Source organism: Torulaspora delbrueckii, chromosome 4 (genome assembly GCF_000243375.1).
Source record: "Torulaspora delbrueckii CBS 1146 chromosome 4, complete genome".
NCBI lineage: Eukaryota > Fungi > Ascomycota > Saccharomycetes > Saccharomycetales > Saccharomycetaceae > Torulaspora > Torulaspora delbrueckii.
Genome location: NC_016504.1, coordinates 455051 through 472847, shown reverse-complemented (window position 1 = coordinate 472847; position 17797 = coordinate 455051). Strand labels below are relative to the sequence as shown.

General features: G+C 40.3%; 9 protein-coding genes and 2 non-coding genes across 11 annotated transcripts; 4 read left to right on the top strand and 7 right to left on the bottom strand.

Moving 5' to 3' along the window:
• Positions 1 to 25: 25 nt before the first annotated feature.
• TDEL0D02420 (SUR7/PalI family protein) lies at positions 26 to 1465 on the bottom strand (the record flags this gene model as incomplete). The annotated part of the gene is made up of 1 exon (XM_003680989.1): positions 26 to 1465. The coding sequence occupies one exon, from the start codon at positions 1463 to 1465 to the stop codon at positions 26 to 28; it is 1440 nt and encodes a 479-aa protein (XP_003681037.1).
• Positions 1466 to 1949: 484 nt separating this feature from the next.
• TDEL0Dtrna2Y lies at positions 1950 to 2034 on the bottom strand. Its single transcript is given in 2 exon segments — positions 1950 to 1986; positions 1995 to 2034. It is a non-coding gene; the product is annotated as a tRNA-Tyr (tRNA).
• Positions 2035 to 3425: 1391 nt separating this feature from the next.
• Positions 3426 to 3896, top strand: MIC19 (Mic19p; the record flags this gene model as incomplete). The annotated part of the gene is made up of 1 exon (XM_003680988.1): positions 3426 to 3896. One exon carries the CDS (start codon positions 3426 to 3428, stop codon positions 3894 to 3896), a length of 471 nt encoding a protein of 156 aa, XP_003681036.1.
• Positions 3897 to 3949: 53 nt separating this feature from the next.
• On the bottom strand, positions 3950 to 5508 carry UBP6 (ubiquitin-specific protease UBP6; the record flags this gene model as incomplete). The annotated part of the gene is made up of 2 exons (XM_003680987.1): positions 3950 to 5412; positions 5487 to 5508. 2 exons carry the CDS (start codon positions 5506 to 5508, stop codon positions 3950 to 3952), a joined length of 1485 nt encoding a protein of 494 aa, XP_003681035.1.
• Positions 5509 to 6207: 699 nt separating this feature from the next.
• On the top strand, positions 6208 to 6696 carry TDEL0D02390 (uncharacterized protein; the record flags this gene model as incomplete). The annotated part of the gene is made up of 1 exon (XM_003680986.1): positions 6208 to 6696. One exon carries the CDS (start codon positions 6208 to 6210, stop codon positions 6694 to 6696), a length of 489 nt encoding a protein of 162 aa, XP_003681034.1.
• A 158-nt stretch (positions 6697 to 6854) lies between these two features.
• DIS3 (exosome catalytic subunit DIS3) lies at positions 6855 to 9848 on the top strand (the record flags this gene model as incomplete). The annotated part of the gene is made up of 1 exon (XM_003680985.1): positions 6855 to 9848. The coding sequence occupies one exon, from the start codon at positions 6855 to 6857 to the stop codon at positions 9846 to 9848; it is 2994 nt and encodes a 997-aa protein (XP_003681033.1).
• A 47-nt stretch (positions 9849 to 9895) lies between these two features.
• On the bottom strand, positions 9896 to 12157 carry GCN20 (putative AAA family ATPase GCN20; the record flags this gene model as incomplete). Its single annotated transcript, XM_003680984.1, has 1 exon — positions 9896 to 12157. The coding sequence occupies one exon, from the start codon at positions 12155 to 12157 to the stop codon at positions 9896 to 9898; it is 2262 nt and encodes a 753-aa protein (XP_003681032.1).
• A 136-nt stretch (positions 12158 to 12293) lies between these two features.
• TDEL0Dtrna1G lies at positions 12294 to 12364 on the bottom strand. Its single transcript has one exon. It is a non-coding gene; the product is annotated as a tRNA-Gly (tRNA).
• Positions 12365 to 12556: 192 nt separating this feature from the next.
• TSR4 (small subunit rRNA maturation protein TSR4) lies at positions 12557 to 13780 on the top strand (the record flags this gene model as incomplete). The annotated part of the gene is made up of 1 exon (XM_003680983.1): positions 12557 to 13780. One exon carries the CDS (start codon positions 12557 to 12559, stop codon positions 13778 to 13780), a length of 1224 nt encoding a protein of 407 aa, XP_003681031.1.
• A 79-nt stretch (positions 13781 to 13859) lies between these two features.
• Positions 13860 to 15896, bottom strand: IFM1 (translation initiation factor 2; the record flags this gene model as incomplete). Its single annotated transcript, XM_003680982.1, has 1 exon — positions 13860 to 15896. One exon carries the CDS (start codon positions 15894 to 15896, stop codon positions 13860 to 13862), a length of 2037 nt encoding a protein of 678 aa, XP_003681030.1.
• Positions 15897 to 16138: 242 nt separating this feature from the next.
• Positions 16139 to 17644, bottom strand: TDEL0D02340 (allantoate permease family MFS transporter; the record flags this gene model as incomplete). Its single annotated transcript, XM_003680981.1, has 1 exon — positions 16139 to 17644. One exon carries the CDS (start codon positions 17642 to 17644, stop codon positions 16139 to 16141), a length of 1506 nt encoding a protein of 501 aa, XP_003681029.1.
• Positions 17645 to 17797: the final 153 nt, after the last annotated feature.

Here is a 17797-nt window from a genome sequence, read left to right as displayed (position 1 = left end):
CCGTATAATACAAATTTATCCCATACTATCTAAACTGATAAGGGTTCCCATCCGTGATAGCAGAAGCTGGTGGAATCATGTTATTTCTTGCACCGACCTTCTTCTTGTACGCAGGTTTATAATGAGTGGAAGAGAAACCACCTTGGCTCATTGGTTGTACAGGAGGTTGGTTGCCTCCATAATGGTTTGGTGCCCGTGGTGGATATTGTTGTGGATAGTATGGTTGTTGTGGCTGCATTCTTCTTGCATTTGTATGGAGGAAATTTGGATTATTCTGCAAAAGCATCTCGGTTGGATCTGGACCAGCAGACCTGACAGTTGGATACGCCCTCTGTTGCTGTTGATGTTGATGTTGTTGATGTAGTGGTGGCATAGCCTGTTGACGAGTCGCCCTTTGGGAAATGGAAGTGAAGTCCGATCCGTTATCGCTCACCGTCTGTATATGAGACTCTGGAAGGTCATCCTTTGAAATCGAATCCTTAATTATATCTTCTAAGACACCACGAGGAGCCTTTCCGAATTGATTTTGCGCATAATTACTTGAGTACTCAGAAGAAGCCATCGACAATGACACTCCCGGACGAGTAAGTGTAGGGTTATTGTTATTATCATTGATCGCAGAGAACGCAGTATGCGAATTACTCTCTTGCTCAAAATCATTGAGGTCATGACTTGTCGACTGATCTGTAGTTCCGCTACTGATCTTAACCACAGATTCCTCCTTCTTAGATTCATAATTTGTGTAGGGATCATTCATCAATGGCTTTTCCGATAGTGAACCAGATGGGTTACTAACTTCTTTATAGAAACCTGCATCCTTTGGAGACTCAAAAACAAATTCATCGGCCTCGTCGTGTTGAATAATACCAGTCAAATCGTCATCTAGCTCTTCATCCTCTTCGTCGCTGCTACGCGCAGAAGAATGAGCAACGAACACCAATGGAATAGTAATAAGCAGCAATGCAGCTGCTGGTATCAAATTCCAAGAACACCAAGTAACGTTTGGATAAAATAGTAGGAAAACAATCACGCAAACCAATGCAGAAGCTAAGAACCCAATCACTGTCATAGTCAAGTTCAAAGCGAACAAAAAGGCATTAGTAGAACCACTAACCAAAGCTCCAACAAACGAGATCACAGTAGACAAAAATCCGAGGAATGTCAAACCTGCTGCAATTGGAGTAACAATCAGGATCTTACCCAGAGTTCCCCTACCATTATGGGAAATCGTCCAATCGCCCTCATCACTAGAACCAACTTCGAATGGCCTGTAGAACGCAGATGCTTTAGAACATCCGTCGTTATCCTGACAGTAACCGAATACACCATAGGTAGTTCCAGCATGTTTAGACAATCCTATCTGTCGAAATGTCGGAGCCGTTACACAGGCTATGATCAGAAGGGCCACCGAGGCAAACTGGAAAGCGCACACTACAGAGAAAACTGCTCGTGCACTAGGTAACATTATTATCCTTCAACAAACTCTCTTAGACAGGAAGTAATAAGTGCTGTCAAAAGACAAGATGAGGCTTATGTTCTTATTTGTATCAGCAGCGAACAACAAAATGGGTGTGGCGATCGCTGTCTATGAGAGTGGCTTATCTACAATGCATATGCTACTGCATTATCTATTGAAAAATCTGCTAATCTCCTTATGGGTTCTTCGAGGTTTCTTTCCAAGTTTCTATTTTAATTAATTTCTTAGATATCTTGATACATTCTTGCGACACGGCTAGGAGAAACTATAGTACGAACGCGAAACTTACCAGCCATCGCGTTTTAGCGGTGTTTGAACGCGTTTCAGGCTGGCCAAAACTGCAAACGCGAGATGGAGATAGATCATCATAGTGAGAGGAGGCAACCATGCTGGGTCATAAAATGGTTAATCTATGACACATAACTTTTGTGCCTCATTAAGTATGTTAACTCGTTCACAATTTAAAAAAATATCTCCCGGGGGCGATTCGAACGCCCGATATCAAGATTACTTTGAAATTACAGTCTTGCGCCTTAAACCAACTTGGCCACCGAGAGGATTTCTGAGAATGTAGAAAGAAAATTAGGCCATATCACTGATGAAAATCAGTCCTATACACATGGGCTAGAGAATAGCTATTTAATCTAGTTTAGTTATGACAATCTAGATAAGATCCAACTAAGTTTTGAATTTTAATTAAAATTAGCTGTGTTGTTATGATTCAAAAAGAATGAAGGGTATACTGGGGTTATGGATGGTCGATGTGTTAATACATTGATTTCATTCCAGATCTTTAGAGTGTGCGAACATGCGGTTTGATTAAGTGACAACATTAAAAGATTTAATATGTAATTACACCTTTAGACTCAGATGAAGATGTGCAAAAGGGTATGACTACTGAAAAAAGATTGTTTTGGCTTAGACCGCGTAATTGGCTTAGTCTCTTTATTAACTCAAGATAAACATCAAATCATTCACCTGTTGTCGTTGTTGTTTATGTGATTTATATAGCTCAATCTATGATGCACCCTCCTAAATTCTTGAATATCTATTTATCTTTGGAACTAGGTTAGGTCTATGATATTATTCTGTTTGGAAATATGTCCTCATCATAATTCTCGTTACGATACAGGTTATAAATTTTATCAAGTTTAGTAGCGATCATGTATTTCCTCGTCGTTTTGCATTGCTGATAGTAAGAAATGTAGTCGATATTTAACCCAAAGGTATGTTTTTTGCCAAACTCCTTATGAATCTACTTCAAGCACCAGTAGTGGCCCATAGTTTGAGCTTAGTATTATTTTTGCCAACCGCCCGACTTGATCTATGCTGTTGACTCCCGCCGCCTTCAGCTTTCATTCATAGGAAGGACCATTATATCTGACATCCTGTATTTTGCAAGTTCGCAACTATTTATCAATGCCTTAGAAGTAACATTTTTGAGCTTCTGGCCCAATCTGAAAAAGCTAGCAATGGGTATTATTGTCCTGTATATATTCCACTCACCTCTTGTGTATTCCAGGGTGGCATGTTCTCGCATAAATTGACTTTGCACCTACCATTGTAATCTTTAACTAAGAATTGCTATTCAACATTCAAGTATGAATCGATGTTATCATCGTTGAGCAGTTACCTGTTCACTGCAAGTATGACACAGGACACAGTAAATACATATAAAATCTACTCGGTATATTTGCATCGCAAATTAAAAAAAAACCCAATCGAGTAATTTTAGTGTAGAAGATAATGCAAGAATGGGTTCTCAATCTGTAGTACAGAGCTTATAATCTGTGGTGCTCTTCTCTATATTCAATAGCTACTCTTGTCTCGGGCCTTGACCCAATCAAAAGTTTCGAAGCGCGCCATCTCCCCCATAATGAATATTTTCACTCAAAACGATACAACGACTAATCGTCGAACCTATAGTAAGTGTACTAGTGTGTTTAAGATGGGATCTCAACCTTCGAAGCCAGATGAGGTAAAAGTTTTCCAACCACAGACTCAGATTGATTTTTCAGAAGCTTTGTTGGCTCAATTGGAGTCTTCTAAAGAGAGCAATTTCAGTAGGAAACAACTTGCAGAACGTTATGTTGAACAAAAGGTCTCTGATAGATTATCGGAATTGGAAGAAGATACTTTAAAGAAGTTTGAAAGCAAACTGGAAAATTCACTATTGAAGAATGAACCATCGGAGGGCGATGACTCTTCCTTATCTTCCAATGCATTGAATGAAAAAATTGAAAGCTTGAACAAGAAATTGCAAGTGTTCAATGATAACGACAATTCCAAGAGTGAGAAGTACTCCAAGGATAAAACTAGAACAGCCCTGCATAAGTGTCTCCTGGAGAACAAGGGCAAACCACTAAATTGTTACCAAGAAATAGAACAATTCAAGAAACTGGTATTAGACCTAGATTGAAAGTTATTCACTTGTTCATATAGTATATATTCTAGTAAAAGAAACTTTACGCTTTACAAACCGAAACCCTTGTAAATTAAGATCAAAGCGCTATCACTTTCACCTCCACCAGCTAAGCCTTCTATCTTTTCCTTAGGCACAACACTGACTTTATCATCGTTGAAATTGTACCACTTATCCTCATCCATATCATCTCTTATGAAGGATTGATAATGACCCGACTCTGAGTTGGCACCTTGATGGGTAATCACACCAATCAACTCGTAAAGACTTGATGGGTTTTCACCCTGTTGTAAATCTTTTGGTGTCCTCTTCTTGAATTCTTCCACCCAATGTTCTTGCTCACTCTTGGCCATTGCCAACTCGGTTTCGTGTCTTTCTCTCGGGGTCATCACTACGGAGTCCGTCGACTCTTCTATCTTTCTCTTTTTAATATCACGGCTTTTTTCGATTCTTTCCTTATCCACTTGCCTGAATTCTTCACGAACTTTAATCTTTTCGCTTGCATACTCTGGTGTCAACATATCGGCAACATCTAGTTGGAACGGGAACACCACTTTACGCAAGATCTTGGATTTTTTACCAGCAGATCTCTTCCAAAAGAATCTGACGTATTGTACGGTCAAAAACTTTGGCAGTTTTGTTATTTGCTTATCGACATTGTATTTCGAGTTCATACCAGTGAACTCGGATCTCTTCTCAATCTTCTCGTGTAGGGACTCAATCAGACCATTCTTCAGAAAGTTCGTAGAACCGGAAATGTGACATTGCAATTTAACATCACTCTCTTCCTTCACACTCACATCATCCTCATTGGCACTGTCTTTGATAGTCGTCCGGAAATTTATACTGAATGCCTCGGTGAATTTGTCACCAAATACAACCGACATCGATTGACAAAGTTGCGTAAACAACTCTTCCGCATCCTGTTGCTTATAAAAACCACTTTGTGGATCTCTCTCGGCAAATTGGGGGTAACATTTTCTCAGTGCGGTCAATAGCACCATTGGCATCACAGATTTGTAACTTTTACTTTTCAAATTCTCAAAACAGCGTTTCATCTCAACAACAATCTTCTTATGCGTTTCATCCACTGGAGTAGTCGTCGAATTTTGGTTATAGTCCAAAATCATATCTCTCAATGGCTCAATCCTGTATAAAGCCTGCAAAGTAGCATTTAGGTAACAGGTATTACCCATGTTTTGGAAACCAATGGGTAGATCGTTTGCATGTTGGAATTGTTGTTCAGGAGCAAGATCTTCGATGAATTGACTTTTCTCCTTTGGTTTCGAGATTAAACCTGCATCTGGGGTACCAAGAACCATCACATTTGACCCTGGTTTAATTAACGAAGCCAGATCGGTGGCGCTGTCATCGCTCAAACCACCTTTGACCATATATTTCTGACGTGCAACAGGTACTTTGATCAGATCTTCTACTTCTTTCTTCAAATCTCCAGCAGTGGCGTCAGAGGCTATCTTGACTGGGTATACTTTACCAGCATGCTTAATGTTGACTAGAATTGTAGATTATTGTTAGTAATTGCGACTCCAGGACAATAAAAAATACTGAACTGCAACATGAACATACATTCTAGAGTGGCGGAACTCATGATGTTGATAACTAGTATTCTATATGGCTGCCCGTGATGGTATAAATGGCTATTATAGTGGTGATTCGTTCCCAATGTGCCTTATATCGTGTGGCGCCATAAGCCGGGTTACAGGCCTTCAAGGTGCTAATTAGCTGTAAACCTTGTAAATGATCGTGTAATAGCTCAAATATTGGTTCCAAATATCACTGAGGGAACCCAAAATGGCCAGCTTCTTTACGGTCTGATGTTGTTTTTTTTTGGGGTGGCTTTTCGAGGTAAAGCTTACGATACTTGAGGTTTTCAATACTACAGGATGTTCTTCAATACAATACACGGGGATTCTAATGAATTTATGCTCACTGTGTGGGCGTACCAGAACGGATTGGTCCATCTGTTTTTTCTGGCTTTCTTAGTGAATATTTAGGAAGATAGTTTTCCCATTTATTAGATATTATTTGATAACCACTAAGCAAGACCATAACATAAAATTTTCGAATTGGAAAATAGTAGATAAGAAGCTCATATTGCACACCATCTATTACTAGTAGCCTAACCATGCAATACGCTGAGAATTCTTGCCATTCAATAGCATATAGTAGTTTAGAGCGTATGTCGCTCGCGGCGACACAAATTAATTAGATAAAATGAAATTGATTAATCCAAATTCTTTTGAATTTATAATTTCTAGGTAAATCATCCAAATTCCTTGAAGCTCAAATGATTTCTGGCCTCTTAAATATAATGCTGTCATTTCATTTGATTACCAAGGCTTTGTGTACTCCTGCGCTTATATCGAACTCCATCTCCGAGATCTATGTCGAAAGACCAGAAGGTCTTTTCTTCAACGATACTGATGAGATAGAATTGCAAACAGCCCAAGACATGTCACATTTGTTGGAAAAGCACAAGAATTTTTTAAAGAATTATATGGACACCGAAGACAACCTGCGAACACTGATAGACCCCGCTTATCAAAGTGTTCAAAGCGAGGGTTTTCGACATGCCAACGGTGGCTCTAGCAAAGACGATCTACAATTCCAAATGATCTCAGTCTCTAGAAGGGACGTCAACAGAGTAAAGTCTCTGCTACAGGATAAATACCAAGACGCCGACTTTGAAGCCCTAAATTTCATGCACGAATTAGACCAAAACACACAGTCTGTATTGCTATATTACACCAACAGAGACAGAGATGAGGACCACTAGTTCTAAGTAGAATAGTTTATTTGAACTTCATTTATGATATATTATTATGAAAATCATACACAACGAAAAGTCATCGAGTATAATAAGTGAAAAGTCATCAAAAGATATACTAAATAACCAAGCAATAAAACTGATTTGAAAGCGCTTGCTGTTATATTATGTCAACTGCAGCTGTGGCTCATAGGAGAAAACGTCTTTCGGAGGGATTGACGGTAACCCAGAAAGTTTTTGTAAGATCAAGAAATGGTGGAGCTTCAAAAATTGTGAGAGAACATTACTTGAGAAAAGATATTCCTTGCTTATCAAGAGCTTGTAGGATTTGCCCTAATATTATTGTTCCAGATGCCAAGAATGAATTGCCAAAATTTATTCTCTCCGAAAATCCTTTAGCGTTGGCAAATGGTCCTCATTACGTAGTACTGGACACGAACGTTGTCCTACAGGCCATTGATCTTTTAGAGAACCCTGACTGCTTCTGTGACGTTATTATTCCGCAGATTGTTTTGGATGAAGTGAGAAATAAATCCTACCCAGTGTACGTTAGATTAAGAACTCTTTGCAGGGATAGTGATGACAAGAAAAGATTCATAGTATTCCACAACGAGTTTAGCGAAAACACTTTCGTCGAAAGACTACCAAATGAGACGATCAATGATAGAAACGATAGAGCCATTAGGAAAACATGCCAGTGGTTCGCTGAACATTTGAAGGAACAAAATATCAACATAGTTCTGGTATCAAATGATAGATTGAATAGAGAGGCAGCTTCAAAGGGGGACGAGAGGTTCACAACGAGGAGTTTGTATGAATACGTCGAACTGTTGCCAAATGGTGAGGATATCAAGGATTCTATTCCAAATTTCGAGTCATCGGCTGACAACATAAAGGACGTAGATGCCAAGGTTGAATTCTCTTTCCCAGAGTACTATTCTACTGCTAGAATTATGGGTGGATTGAAGAATGGGGTTCTTTATCAGGGAAATATTCAAATCTCAGAGTATAATTTCTTAGAGGGTTCGATCACTTTGCCTAGATTCTCTAAGCCAGTTCTTGTTGTCGGACAAAAAAATCTTAACAGAGCATTCAACGGTGATCAAGTTGTCGTTGAGTTGCTACCGCAATCTGAATGGAAGGCACCATCTTCCATTGCTTTAGATTCAGAACATTTTGATGTCAATGATAATGCCGATGCCGATGCAGACGCAGAAGACGCTGGCGTGGAATCGTCCACCGGTTTGATATCTGACAAACAACGTAGATTACTTACTCAGGACGCTATTCTAGCTCAAAAGTCTAACAAAGTGCAACCAACGGCCCGGGTTGTTGCTATTCCAAGAAGATCCTGGAGACAATACGTGGGTCAAATCGCTCCAAATTCTGTTGATGCTAAGACTGGGGGAAGCCAGAATGTTTTTGTCATTTTAATGGACAAATGCTTGCCTAAAGTCAGAATCCGTACCAGGCGTGCAAACGATTTATTGGGTAAGAGGATTGTGATATCCCTTGATTCCTGGCCTGCAACCCATAAATATCCGCTTGGACATTTCGTCAGAGATCTGGGTGAAGTGGAATCGGCTGAAGCCGAAACTGAAGCACTGCTGTTGGAGCACGATGTGGAATACAGACCCTTCTCCAAGAAAGTGCTAGAGTGCTTGCCAGCTGAAGGACACGACTGGAAGGCACCCGCTGACTTGAATGACCCTGAAATGATCGCAAAAGACTCATTACTACAAAAGAGGCGCGATCTGAGAGATAAATTGATTTGCAGTATCGATCCACCTGGTTGTGTTGATATTGATGATGCTCTACATGCCAAGAGATTATCAAACGGTAATTGGGAAGTTGGTGTACACATTGCCGATGTTACTCATTTTGTCAAACCAAACACTGCTCTTGACGCTGAGGGTGCGTCAAGGGGTACTTCTGTTTATCTAGTCGATAAACGTATTGATATGCTTCCAATGTTACTCGGTACTGACTTGTGTTCATTAAAGCCATATGTTGAAAGGTTTGCTTTCTCGGTTATATGGGAGTTAGATGATAATGCAAACATAGTAAATGTGGATTTTATGAAGTCTGTCATCAAGTCAAGAGAGGCCTTCTCTTACGAGCAGGCTCAACTTCGAATTGATGATCCTAATCAAAAGGACGAGCTTACGGAAGGTATGAGAGCCTTGTTGCAACTATCTATCAAGTTAAAGCAGAAGAGATTGGACGCAGGTGCTCTAAACTTGGCTTCGCCTGAAGTCAAAGTTCATATGGACAGTGAAACCTCAGATCCGAATGAGGTCGAAATCAAGAAACTTCTGGCAACCAACTCTCTAGTCGAAGAGTTCATGTTGTTGGCGAATATATCTGTGGCAAGAAAGATATTCGATGCTTTCCCCCAAACAGCAATGCTAAGAAGGCACGCTGCCCCTCCATCGACTAATTTTGAGACTTTGAATGAGATGCTGCAGACCAGAAAGGGCCTGTCAATCTCGATCGAATCCTCAAAAGCTCTTGCAGACTCGCTGGACCGTTGCATTGATCCTCAAGATCCATATTTCAACACATTGGTTCGTATAATGTCTACTCGATGCATGATGGCAGCTCAGTATTTCTACTCTGGCGCTTACTCCTATGCCGATTTCCGTCACTACGGTCTAGCGGTCGACATTTACACGCATTTCACCTCTCCAATTAGACGTTACTGTGATGTTGTCGCGCATAGGCAACTGGCTGGGGCCATTGGCTATGAACCTTTAGATCTAATGCACAGAGATAAGAACAAAATGGACATGATTTGCCGAAATATCAATAAAAAGCACAGAAATGCTCAATTTGCTGGTAGAGCCAGTATTGAATATTACGTGGGGCAAGTCATGAGAAACAACGAAACGGTAGAAGCTGGTTACGTGATAAAGGTATTGAACAACGGTATTGTGGTACTGGTTCCTCGTTTCGGTGTTGAAGGTCTAATAAGATTAGAAAACTTGACCAATGACGTTAACTCCTCTCAGTTCGACGAGGTTAATTACAAACTATCATTCACGAGCAAGGCAGGCGAGAAAAAAGAAGTCTACGTTTTTGATAAAGTGGAGGTTCAATTGAGATCTGTCTTGGATCCAATCACGAGCAAACGTAAGGCAGAACTACTGCTCGAGAAATAGTTAAAAGGCTCGTAATGGCAGATATTTTCTTATATATATTATCCTACCTAATGTCTCTTCACCACACCTGAATTGTCTGCAGACTCTAGGATATACTTCTTATAGTCATGAATGGAACCATCAAATCTTCTCGACGTACCATTCTCTGAGACCCAAATTTCATTGCAAACACTGTCGATGACAGATATATCATGTGAAACCATTAGTACACCACCAGTGAAGTTCTTCAAAGCATCCACAAGAGCATCGATACCGTTAGTATCCAAGTGATTAGAGGGCTCATCCAGAATCAGAACGTGAGGGTTGTTTAGACACAGAGCAGCAAAGGCAACACGAGATTTTTGACCACCGGAAAGGAGTTGCATTTTTTGAAGACCCAAGGATCCCGTTATACCGAAAGAACCCAAGTGACGCCTATATTCTTCATCAGTTTTGCCAGGGAACCTTTTGGACATCCAATCAACGGCTGACGAGTTCAAATCCATGGAATCGACGTGATGTTGAGTGAAATATGCGATACGTAGTCTAGGATTTCTGGAAACATAACCTCTCAGAGGTCTTAGTTGTTCCATCATAACTTTCAGTAGGGTTGTCTTACCACAACCATTAGCACCAACAAGAGCAATACGTGAATCCATTTGAAGATCGAGATCAACGTCCTTCAGAAGTAGATCGTCTTCGCTGTACCCAAAAGAGACATCTTGTAGTTGAATAATAGGTGGCGAAAGTTTCTCACAATCTGGGAACTTGAAGCTAATGCTCTTCTCTTGCTCAGGTGGCTCCAAGATAGGCAATTTCTCCAATTTCTTGATTCTAGATTGAGCTTCTTGCGACTTAGCTGCGTTGTATCTGTATTTGTCAATAAACTCCTGCATATGTTTCCTGTAGGCCATCTGGTTATCGTATTCCCTTTGAGCAGTCTTTCTTCTTTCCTCTTTAGTGGCATAGAACGTATCGAAATCTTGTCCTCTGTAGTAATCCAATCTCTCATTATGCTGGTAAATAATATCTGTGGCAGTCTCATTCAAAAAGGCACGATCGTGCGACACCACAAGAACAGTAGCTGGATATGTCTTAAGGTATTCTGAAAGGTATGCAATGGATGGAACATCCAACATATTGGAAGGTTCATCCAGCAACAATAAATCAGGCTGACAGAAAAGTGCTCTTGCCAAAGAAAGTCTCATTCTCCAACCACCTGAGAACGACTTAGTTGCCTTATGCTGAGCATCTGTACTGAAACCTAAACCATATAGAATAGATGCGGCTCTAGCCTCTGCTTTATCAGACTCCATATCAACCAATTTTTCGGAAATTTGTTCTAAATGTTTATCCAGATCCTCACGTTCGTTGTCTAATTTCTTAACTTCCAAACTTTCTTCCTCAAACTCCGTTCTCAACTCTTCTATCTCTTGAAGTCTTTCATTGATCTTCGCCTCCTCACTTAATAATTGCTTTCTCCAAACGTCTGCATCCAAAACGCTTTGCAAAGCTGTGTTGTCATCACCTCTTAGTTCTTGTTCGACGTGTAAAATAGAAATGTGTTTTGGAACGTTTAATTCTCTTCCTGCTAATGCTCTTAACAAGGTAGACTTACCGATACCGTTTTGACCGACTAAACCATAACGGCGACCAAAACTCAACGTCAATTGAGCATCCGATAAGATTCTCTGCCCATCACCAACATACAAGTCGAAAGTATCAATGTGAATGTCCTTCGATTTACCTGCAGCCGAACCAAAGTCCAATGGGTTAATCTTCAAGAAGAATGAATCATAATCTTCTTCCCTCTTTTCATCGATCAGTTTAGATGCCTCATATTTGACAAACTTGTTATTCCTCTTGGCCACTTTCTTGGCAATCTTTTGTTCAGCCTTCGCAAGTTTCTTTAGGTCCACTCTGGTATCCATATTTCTTCCAGCATGTTCGATGTCATTATTGACACCCAGCATGTTCAGGGATGTATTAATGTTAGCCTTACTGTTGTGAGTTTGCAAAACATTGATATCGAGTAATCTCTTGGAGGTATCACCGGTGATCTCCAATTTTGCCTGATTTTCCTTCAATTGTACATTCAGCCTCTCCAATAGATCGGAAGCCAATTTGTCCACTTTTTCCTTCGAAGCACCAGCATCGACTAGTAAAGATGAGACGAAATCAATTTCAGATGATAAATCCACAGTTTTACTTTGAACTGCATCAAATGTTATAGTCGATAAATTATTAAAATATCCAACAGCATAGTCTGTAACTATGGAATCTACCGAAGTAGCTGCCTGACGCACCTGAGATCCAATGCTAGTAGACATAGATTGTTAAAAGTACGATTGAGTATCCTTAGAAATCCTTCATAAAGTCTTCACTCAATGTGAGATGAGTTCAATAATTTTTCACTTTCCAAGTATTATGGTTAAAGAAAAAAAGATTATGAAGATTAAAAAGGAATGCGCAAGCCCGGAATCGAACCGGGGGCCCAACGATGGCAACGTTGGATTTTACCACTAAACCACTTGCGCTTAGTTATTTGATGAGAAAAGTGGTTTACCAGAAGATGATTTGAAAGTAGTTTAAGCATGACTTTATTGAAAAATTCCATTGAAAAGTAGCGATGGGCTAACAGCTCATCTGATCGATCAATCAAAGTTGCCAAAATAGGTGTTATACGCTAGCTAGCTCGTATTGCTTGGTGTCTATCTGTTATATCACAAATGTCGAAGATCGAAGAATTTGCAGGTTCTGATTTTGAAGAAGATTTGACCTCAAATAATGGCCCACCAGTATTTTTAGCTCTGGTTGATGCTCCCGTGAAAGAAAATGAAGAAGTTACTGTGGAGGATTCGTTCATTGGTGGGAAACCGGTATGGTTGGATGAAAACTCTGTTCCCAATGATGAATTGTTGAAATGTGGCGCCTGCAAAACAAAGGAAAACATGAAGCTACTTGTGCAAGCCTTCTCGCCTCTCGATACTGAACAAGTTGAGGAAGTACAGGGGAAGAATGGTGTGGATAATTTAAATTATGTCTCAGAGGATGATGAGAGAGTCTTGTATGTTTTCCTCTGTACAAAGTGCCAGAGGAAAGCTAACTCTGTCCGTTGCATTAGAGGTGTCAAGAAGAACAGCACTAAAAAGACTTCCGCATCCCAACAAATTTCCCAAAAGATGGAATCTCTAGTTGTAGATAAGGATTTTAAGATCAACCCATTTGATATCTCGAGCGACAAGGTGAACCCTTTTGAAGCGAACCCATTTCAAAAGGCAGATAACACTCCAAATCCATTTGCTGTGGCTCAAATTCAAAATAAGCCAGCTCAAGAGAAACCAAAGGACACGTCATTGAAAGTTGCAAGAAAACTGCATGACTCCCAGCAGGACAAGCCCTTCGATGAAGCTGAGGCGTTCAAGAGTTATCTACTTTACGTGGAAGAAGAATCGTTCAAGAATAAGAAGCCTGATCACCTAAAACTACCAGAAAATTTGAAAATAGATAAAAGTGCTTTAGATTTGAGTGGTGAGACTGAAGCTGACCTAGATAAGAATCCAATTAAATTAGATCCAAGAACGGAAAAGTTGTCCAAATTCCTGGATGATGATGTGTTCCAGAAATTTCAAGAAGTGGTTGGCTATAACCCAAACCAGGTATTACGGTATGAATTCGGTGGAAAGCCATTACTATATGCACAGTCAAAGGTGAGCTTTGAGAAAATTGTGAGCAATCCCGCATACAATCCGTCCTCTAAGCGTGTTTTCGAAATGCAATTGATGCCCAAAATGATTTTGGATTTAGAAGAAAATGTTTCTTTAGTCGACGGAATGGAATGGGGTACAATTTTGGTATTCACCGACATAGAAAACTACACTCCAAAATTCGATGAAAATGGTGTTGGATACGTCGAAGAGATCGTCAAAGTGCAATGGGAATCAAGAGAGTAATTGTTTCGGACTAAATACATGTAATATATACAATGAAAAATAATAAAGATACAACTTTTTGACGCTTTCTGGCGTCTATTTACAAGAATCTTGGAACCTTGACATTCTCATAAACGATAATTTTATCACCGGCTTGATAGTTTTCAAAATTTTTGTCGAATGTTACGCCACATTCATTACCCTTCGTGACCTCGGTTGCATCTTCTTTACCTTGCTTCAGTGTTGCCAATTTTCCGTCATAAATAATTTCTTTGGAAGGACCACGTTGAATTTGTACCATCGAGTTTCGATTTATTTGACCATTGACCACTCTACAACCCGCGATCTTGATTATTTTTTTCTTCAATTGAAATTCGAAAATCTCTCGTATGTCAACTGTGGCTATTTGTTTAATTTCAAATATTGGAGTCAAATTATCAGTTAAAATTTCAGTCACGTCCTCGATGAGCTTATAAACAACGTTGTATTGCTTGACCTCGACACCTAATTTGTTGTTGATAACATCGTTTGGCAGACTTCCTAAATTGAAACACAAAATAATACCGTTTGTTATTTGCGCGATCTTCAAGTCGTTCTCATTTGGAATACCCACCGAAGAGGATATGATATTGCAAGTCACTTCGTCATTACCCAAGTCGGCAATACTCTCATTAATGGCTTCAGCCGAACCTGAAACATCAGCTTTGATGATAAAGTTAACTTTCTTTGGTCCCACAGGAACCGCATTATCTTCTTCATCTACCTCATCTTCCTCCGCTTCCTTCTCCTTCTTTGCTGCCTCTAATGCCCTCTGTTCGTTTAACTTTTCGACGGTCAACCCCTCCTTCTCAACCTCCTGCAACGCCAGCCTTTTAGAAATAAATTTCTTGGCAGTAGCTTCGTTCTTGGCCTCGATCACTTGATCTCCAGCCGACGGTAATTCTTTCCACCCTAAAACTTCTACGGCATCTGATGGCAATGCCTTAGGTACTTGTTGCCCACCTTCATTATGAATACTCCTTACTTTACAATAAGTGTTACCACAAACCAGGATCTTCCCCTTCTGCACTGTACCCTTTTTAACCAAAACTGTGGCAACGTTACCAACAGTCTTCTTGACTTGACTCTCTAGGATCCAGCCTTCTGCCACAGTTTTCGGAGAGTTTTCCGCCTTGATGTCCATCACATCGCTGAGAATAACGATCGATTCCTCAAGTAGATCCATATTTTCACCGGTTTTTGCGCTTATTGGTATGACTTGGACATCTCCGCCGATCTTCTCAACAGCAATATCCTGAGTTATCAGGTCATTAGTGACCTTCTCCATCGCTCTCTCGCGCTCTTTAGCTTGAGATATTCTGTCAATCTTAGTGATCGCCACTATCAGCTCGTTTCCTGAATTTTTAGCATGTTTAATAGCTTCAATTGTTTGAGGCATTATAGAATCCTCAATTGACACCACAAGAACGATGATATCTGTGATATTAGCACCTCTTTCTCTCATCTTCAGGAAAACTGGATGGCCTGGAGTATCGAGGAAGGTGATTTTTCTCTTTGATACTGGTGTGATGACTTGAAAAGAGCCAATATGTTGAGTAATACCACCATGTTCCTGAGCTACGACCGACGATTTTCTTAAATAGTCAATAATAGTGGTCTTTCCATGATCAACATGCCCCATGATAGTAACCACTGGGGCCCTTTTCTGCAATGACTTTGGATTGACTGGTGATTTTAATTCCTCGTAAACATTATCCGGTGTAATTTCGTTCGATTTTTCTGGCAATTGGTAATTATACTCTTGTAGGATCAACTCAACATATTCTTTTGAAAGAATGTAGCCTTGGGAAATGTTTGCAAATCCTAGTTTTGTTAAATCACGGATCAAGTTATCCATGCGACAGTTTAATAGATTTGCCAGTTTGCTCACCGATACATAATTCGGTATAACGAAGGGGACTGGTCTCAGTTTGGGAATCCTTTTAACTTTCTTTGCATAGTACCTGATGGCAGAACAACTAGCAGTTGATGGATATCGAGTAACGTAGCGATTTAATGTGGACCTCCACATACCTTGGTTTTCTGAGCCCTTGTAGATTGAGTTTTTCGATGGCTGAAATTTCAAATTATAAGGCATCGGATCTTGAAAAGTGAACTACATAATGATGAAAGAATACTTATTCGAAATTGAAAGGTAGTATTAACTTTTATTCAGGATTGCAATTCTAGTATAGGCAAAGGGGCTTCAGCCGTTTTTTTATGATACCAGAGGTGTGAAATACGAGAGATCAAACAGAAGTAATAAGAAAACCTTACTTCAAATGGATAGGTATACTTAAATATTACTACCTACCTCATTCAGTCGCCCATACGCCGATACTACGATGAGTATCTGAAGTTTTTGTTCTCAAAATCAGTGAGATCCAAGAATTCAACGTTTTCTGGGGCCACACTATAAGATGGATCTTCACTTTGGAGTCTATCTCTCCTGCTGTTTTCACGAAGGTTCACGATTAATAACAAGAATAAGTCAGCAGTAGCAACAACCATACAGGCCACCATAGTAACTCTGGCGGGTTGATATTCGGGTGCATCGGAAACTCTGAATGTTTGAGGGCCAATGATGTTACCAATACAGTAAGAAACCAAAAAGGCTGCTGTCACCTTCTTTGTATGACCAGCTGCATCGGAAGTGATAGATGCCAATATGGTGACAATTCCAATAGCAAAGAAGGGGATTATATAATATCCAGCAAGACGAGAGTGCGGAGCATCGGTGAAAGCCAATAGGCAAGTACCGATCAGGGTTATCGCGCAGCTTACAGTTCCAACAATAACTCTTTTGCCCGTTTTCGTGGCGATATATCCTGTGATGATTCCTGACGCTATCTGGACGGCACCTTGTGGCAAGCCCATTAAAAGAGCACCTTCTGAAGAGTACCCCAAGGTCTTGTACAATAAAATCGATCCGAATGATCCCAAACCACCATTAGGTATCTGAGCAGTCAATCCCCAAACAATGTAGATCCAAGTGCGGACATCCTTGAAGGCCTCAACCAACTGGTAACGCTTAAACCGCTTGTTACCGAATCCCTGCTGATTGGATTTAATACGCTGAACTTGATACAAACGTTCTTCTTCGGTCAAGAACCATGCTGTTGCAGGACTGTCAGGAATGTAGAAGTAGAATAGGACACCAAACAAAATGGACATAAGACCCGTGATCACGAACAGGATCTTCCAGGATTCAATCGAGTAAGATTCAGCATGATGAGCTAGACCGTAAGCAATGGATCCACCAAGGATCTGTCCTAGCCCGTTACAGGAAAACCAATAAGCTATTCTGGCAAAATGTTCCTCTTTCCTGTACCACTGCGAAGTCAGGATCACGAAGCCTGGAGTTATACTAGACTCAAAAATACCAAGGAAAACACGAGCTGTAATGATACCAGCCCCATTAGAGACACCCGCGTGTGCGCATAGAACTACCCCCCAAATAACAATACATGTCGACAATGTCTTGACGTAAGGAAGCCTCTGAAGCATTTGTGCAATCGGAAATTCACCTCCCAAGTATGCCAGATAAAATGCAGTACCAAGCCATGCAAATTCGTTCGGCGCCAAATTTAAATCTTGTTGGATGCCCATAACACCAGCGTAATTATTGGTAACTTTATCCATATACTGCAATGCGTAAAGCATCCAGATCACGGGCTGAATATAGAGATCAATTTTCCTTAGTAATTTCCTGTTAATCTCTTCGGTAACAACCAGGTCCTTAGAAGCCAAGGCAGCATTGAATGCTTCATCAACATCGCTCGAACCGATCACGGAAGAGGCCTCGTTCACGTCATCTCTCACCTGTTCTTTCTCAATATCACTCATCTTAAACTGCTTGGGATTTTTACTTAAAATTCAGGAATCAACGATAATAGAACAACAGCATCCTCGAGCCTTTATATAATATCGCTCGAGCGAACGGACTGCATTACTCAATTACAGTCCGAACAGTTCTCTTATAATGGCTGTTCAAATCTG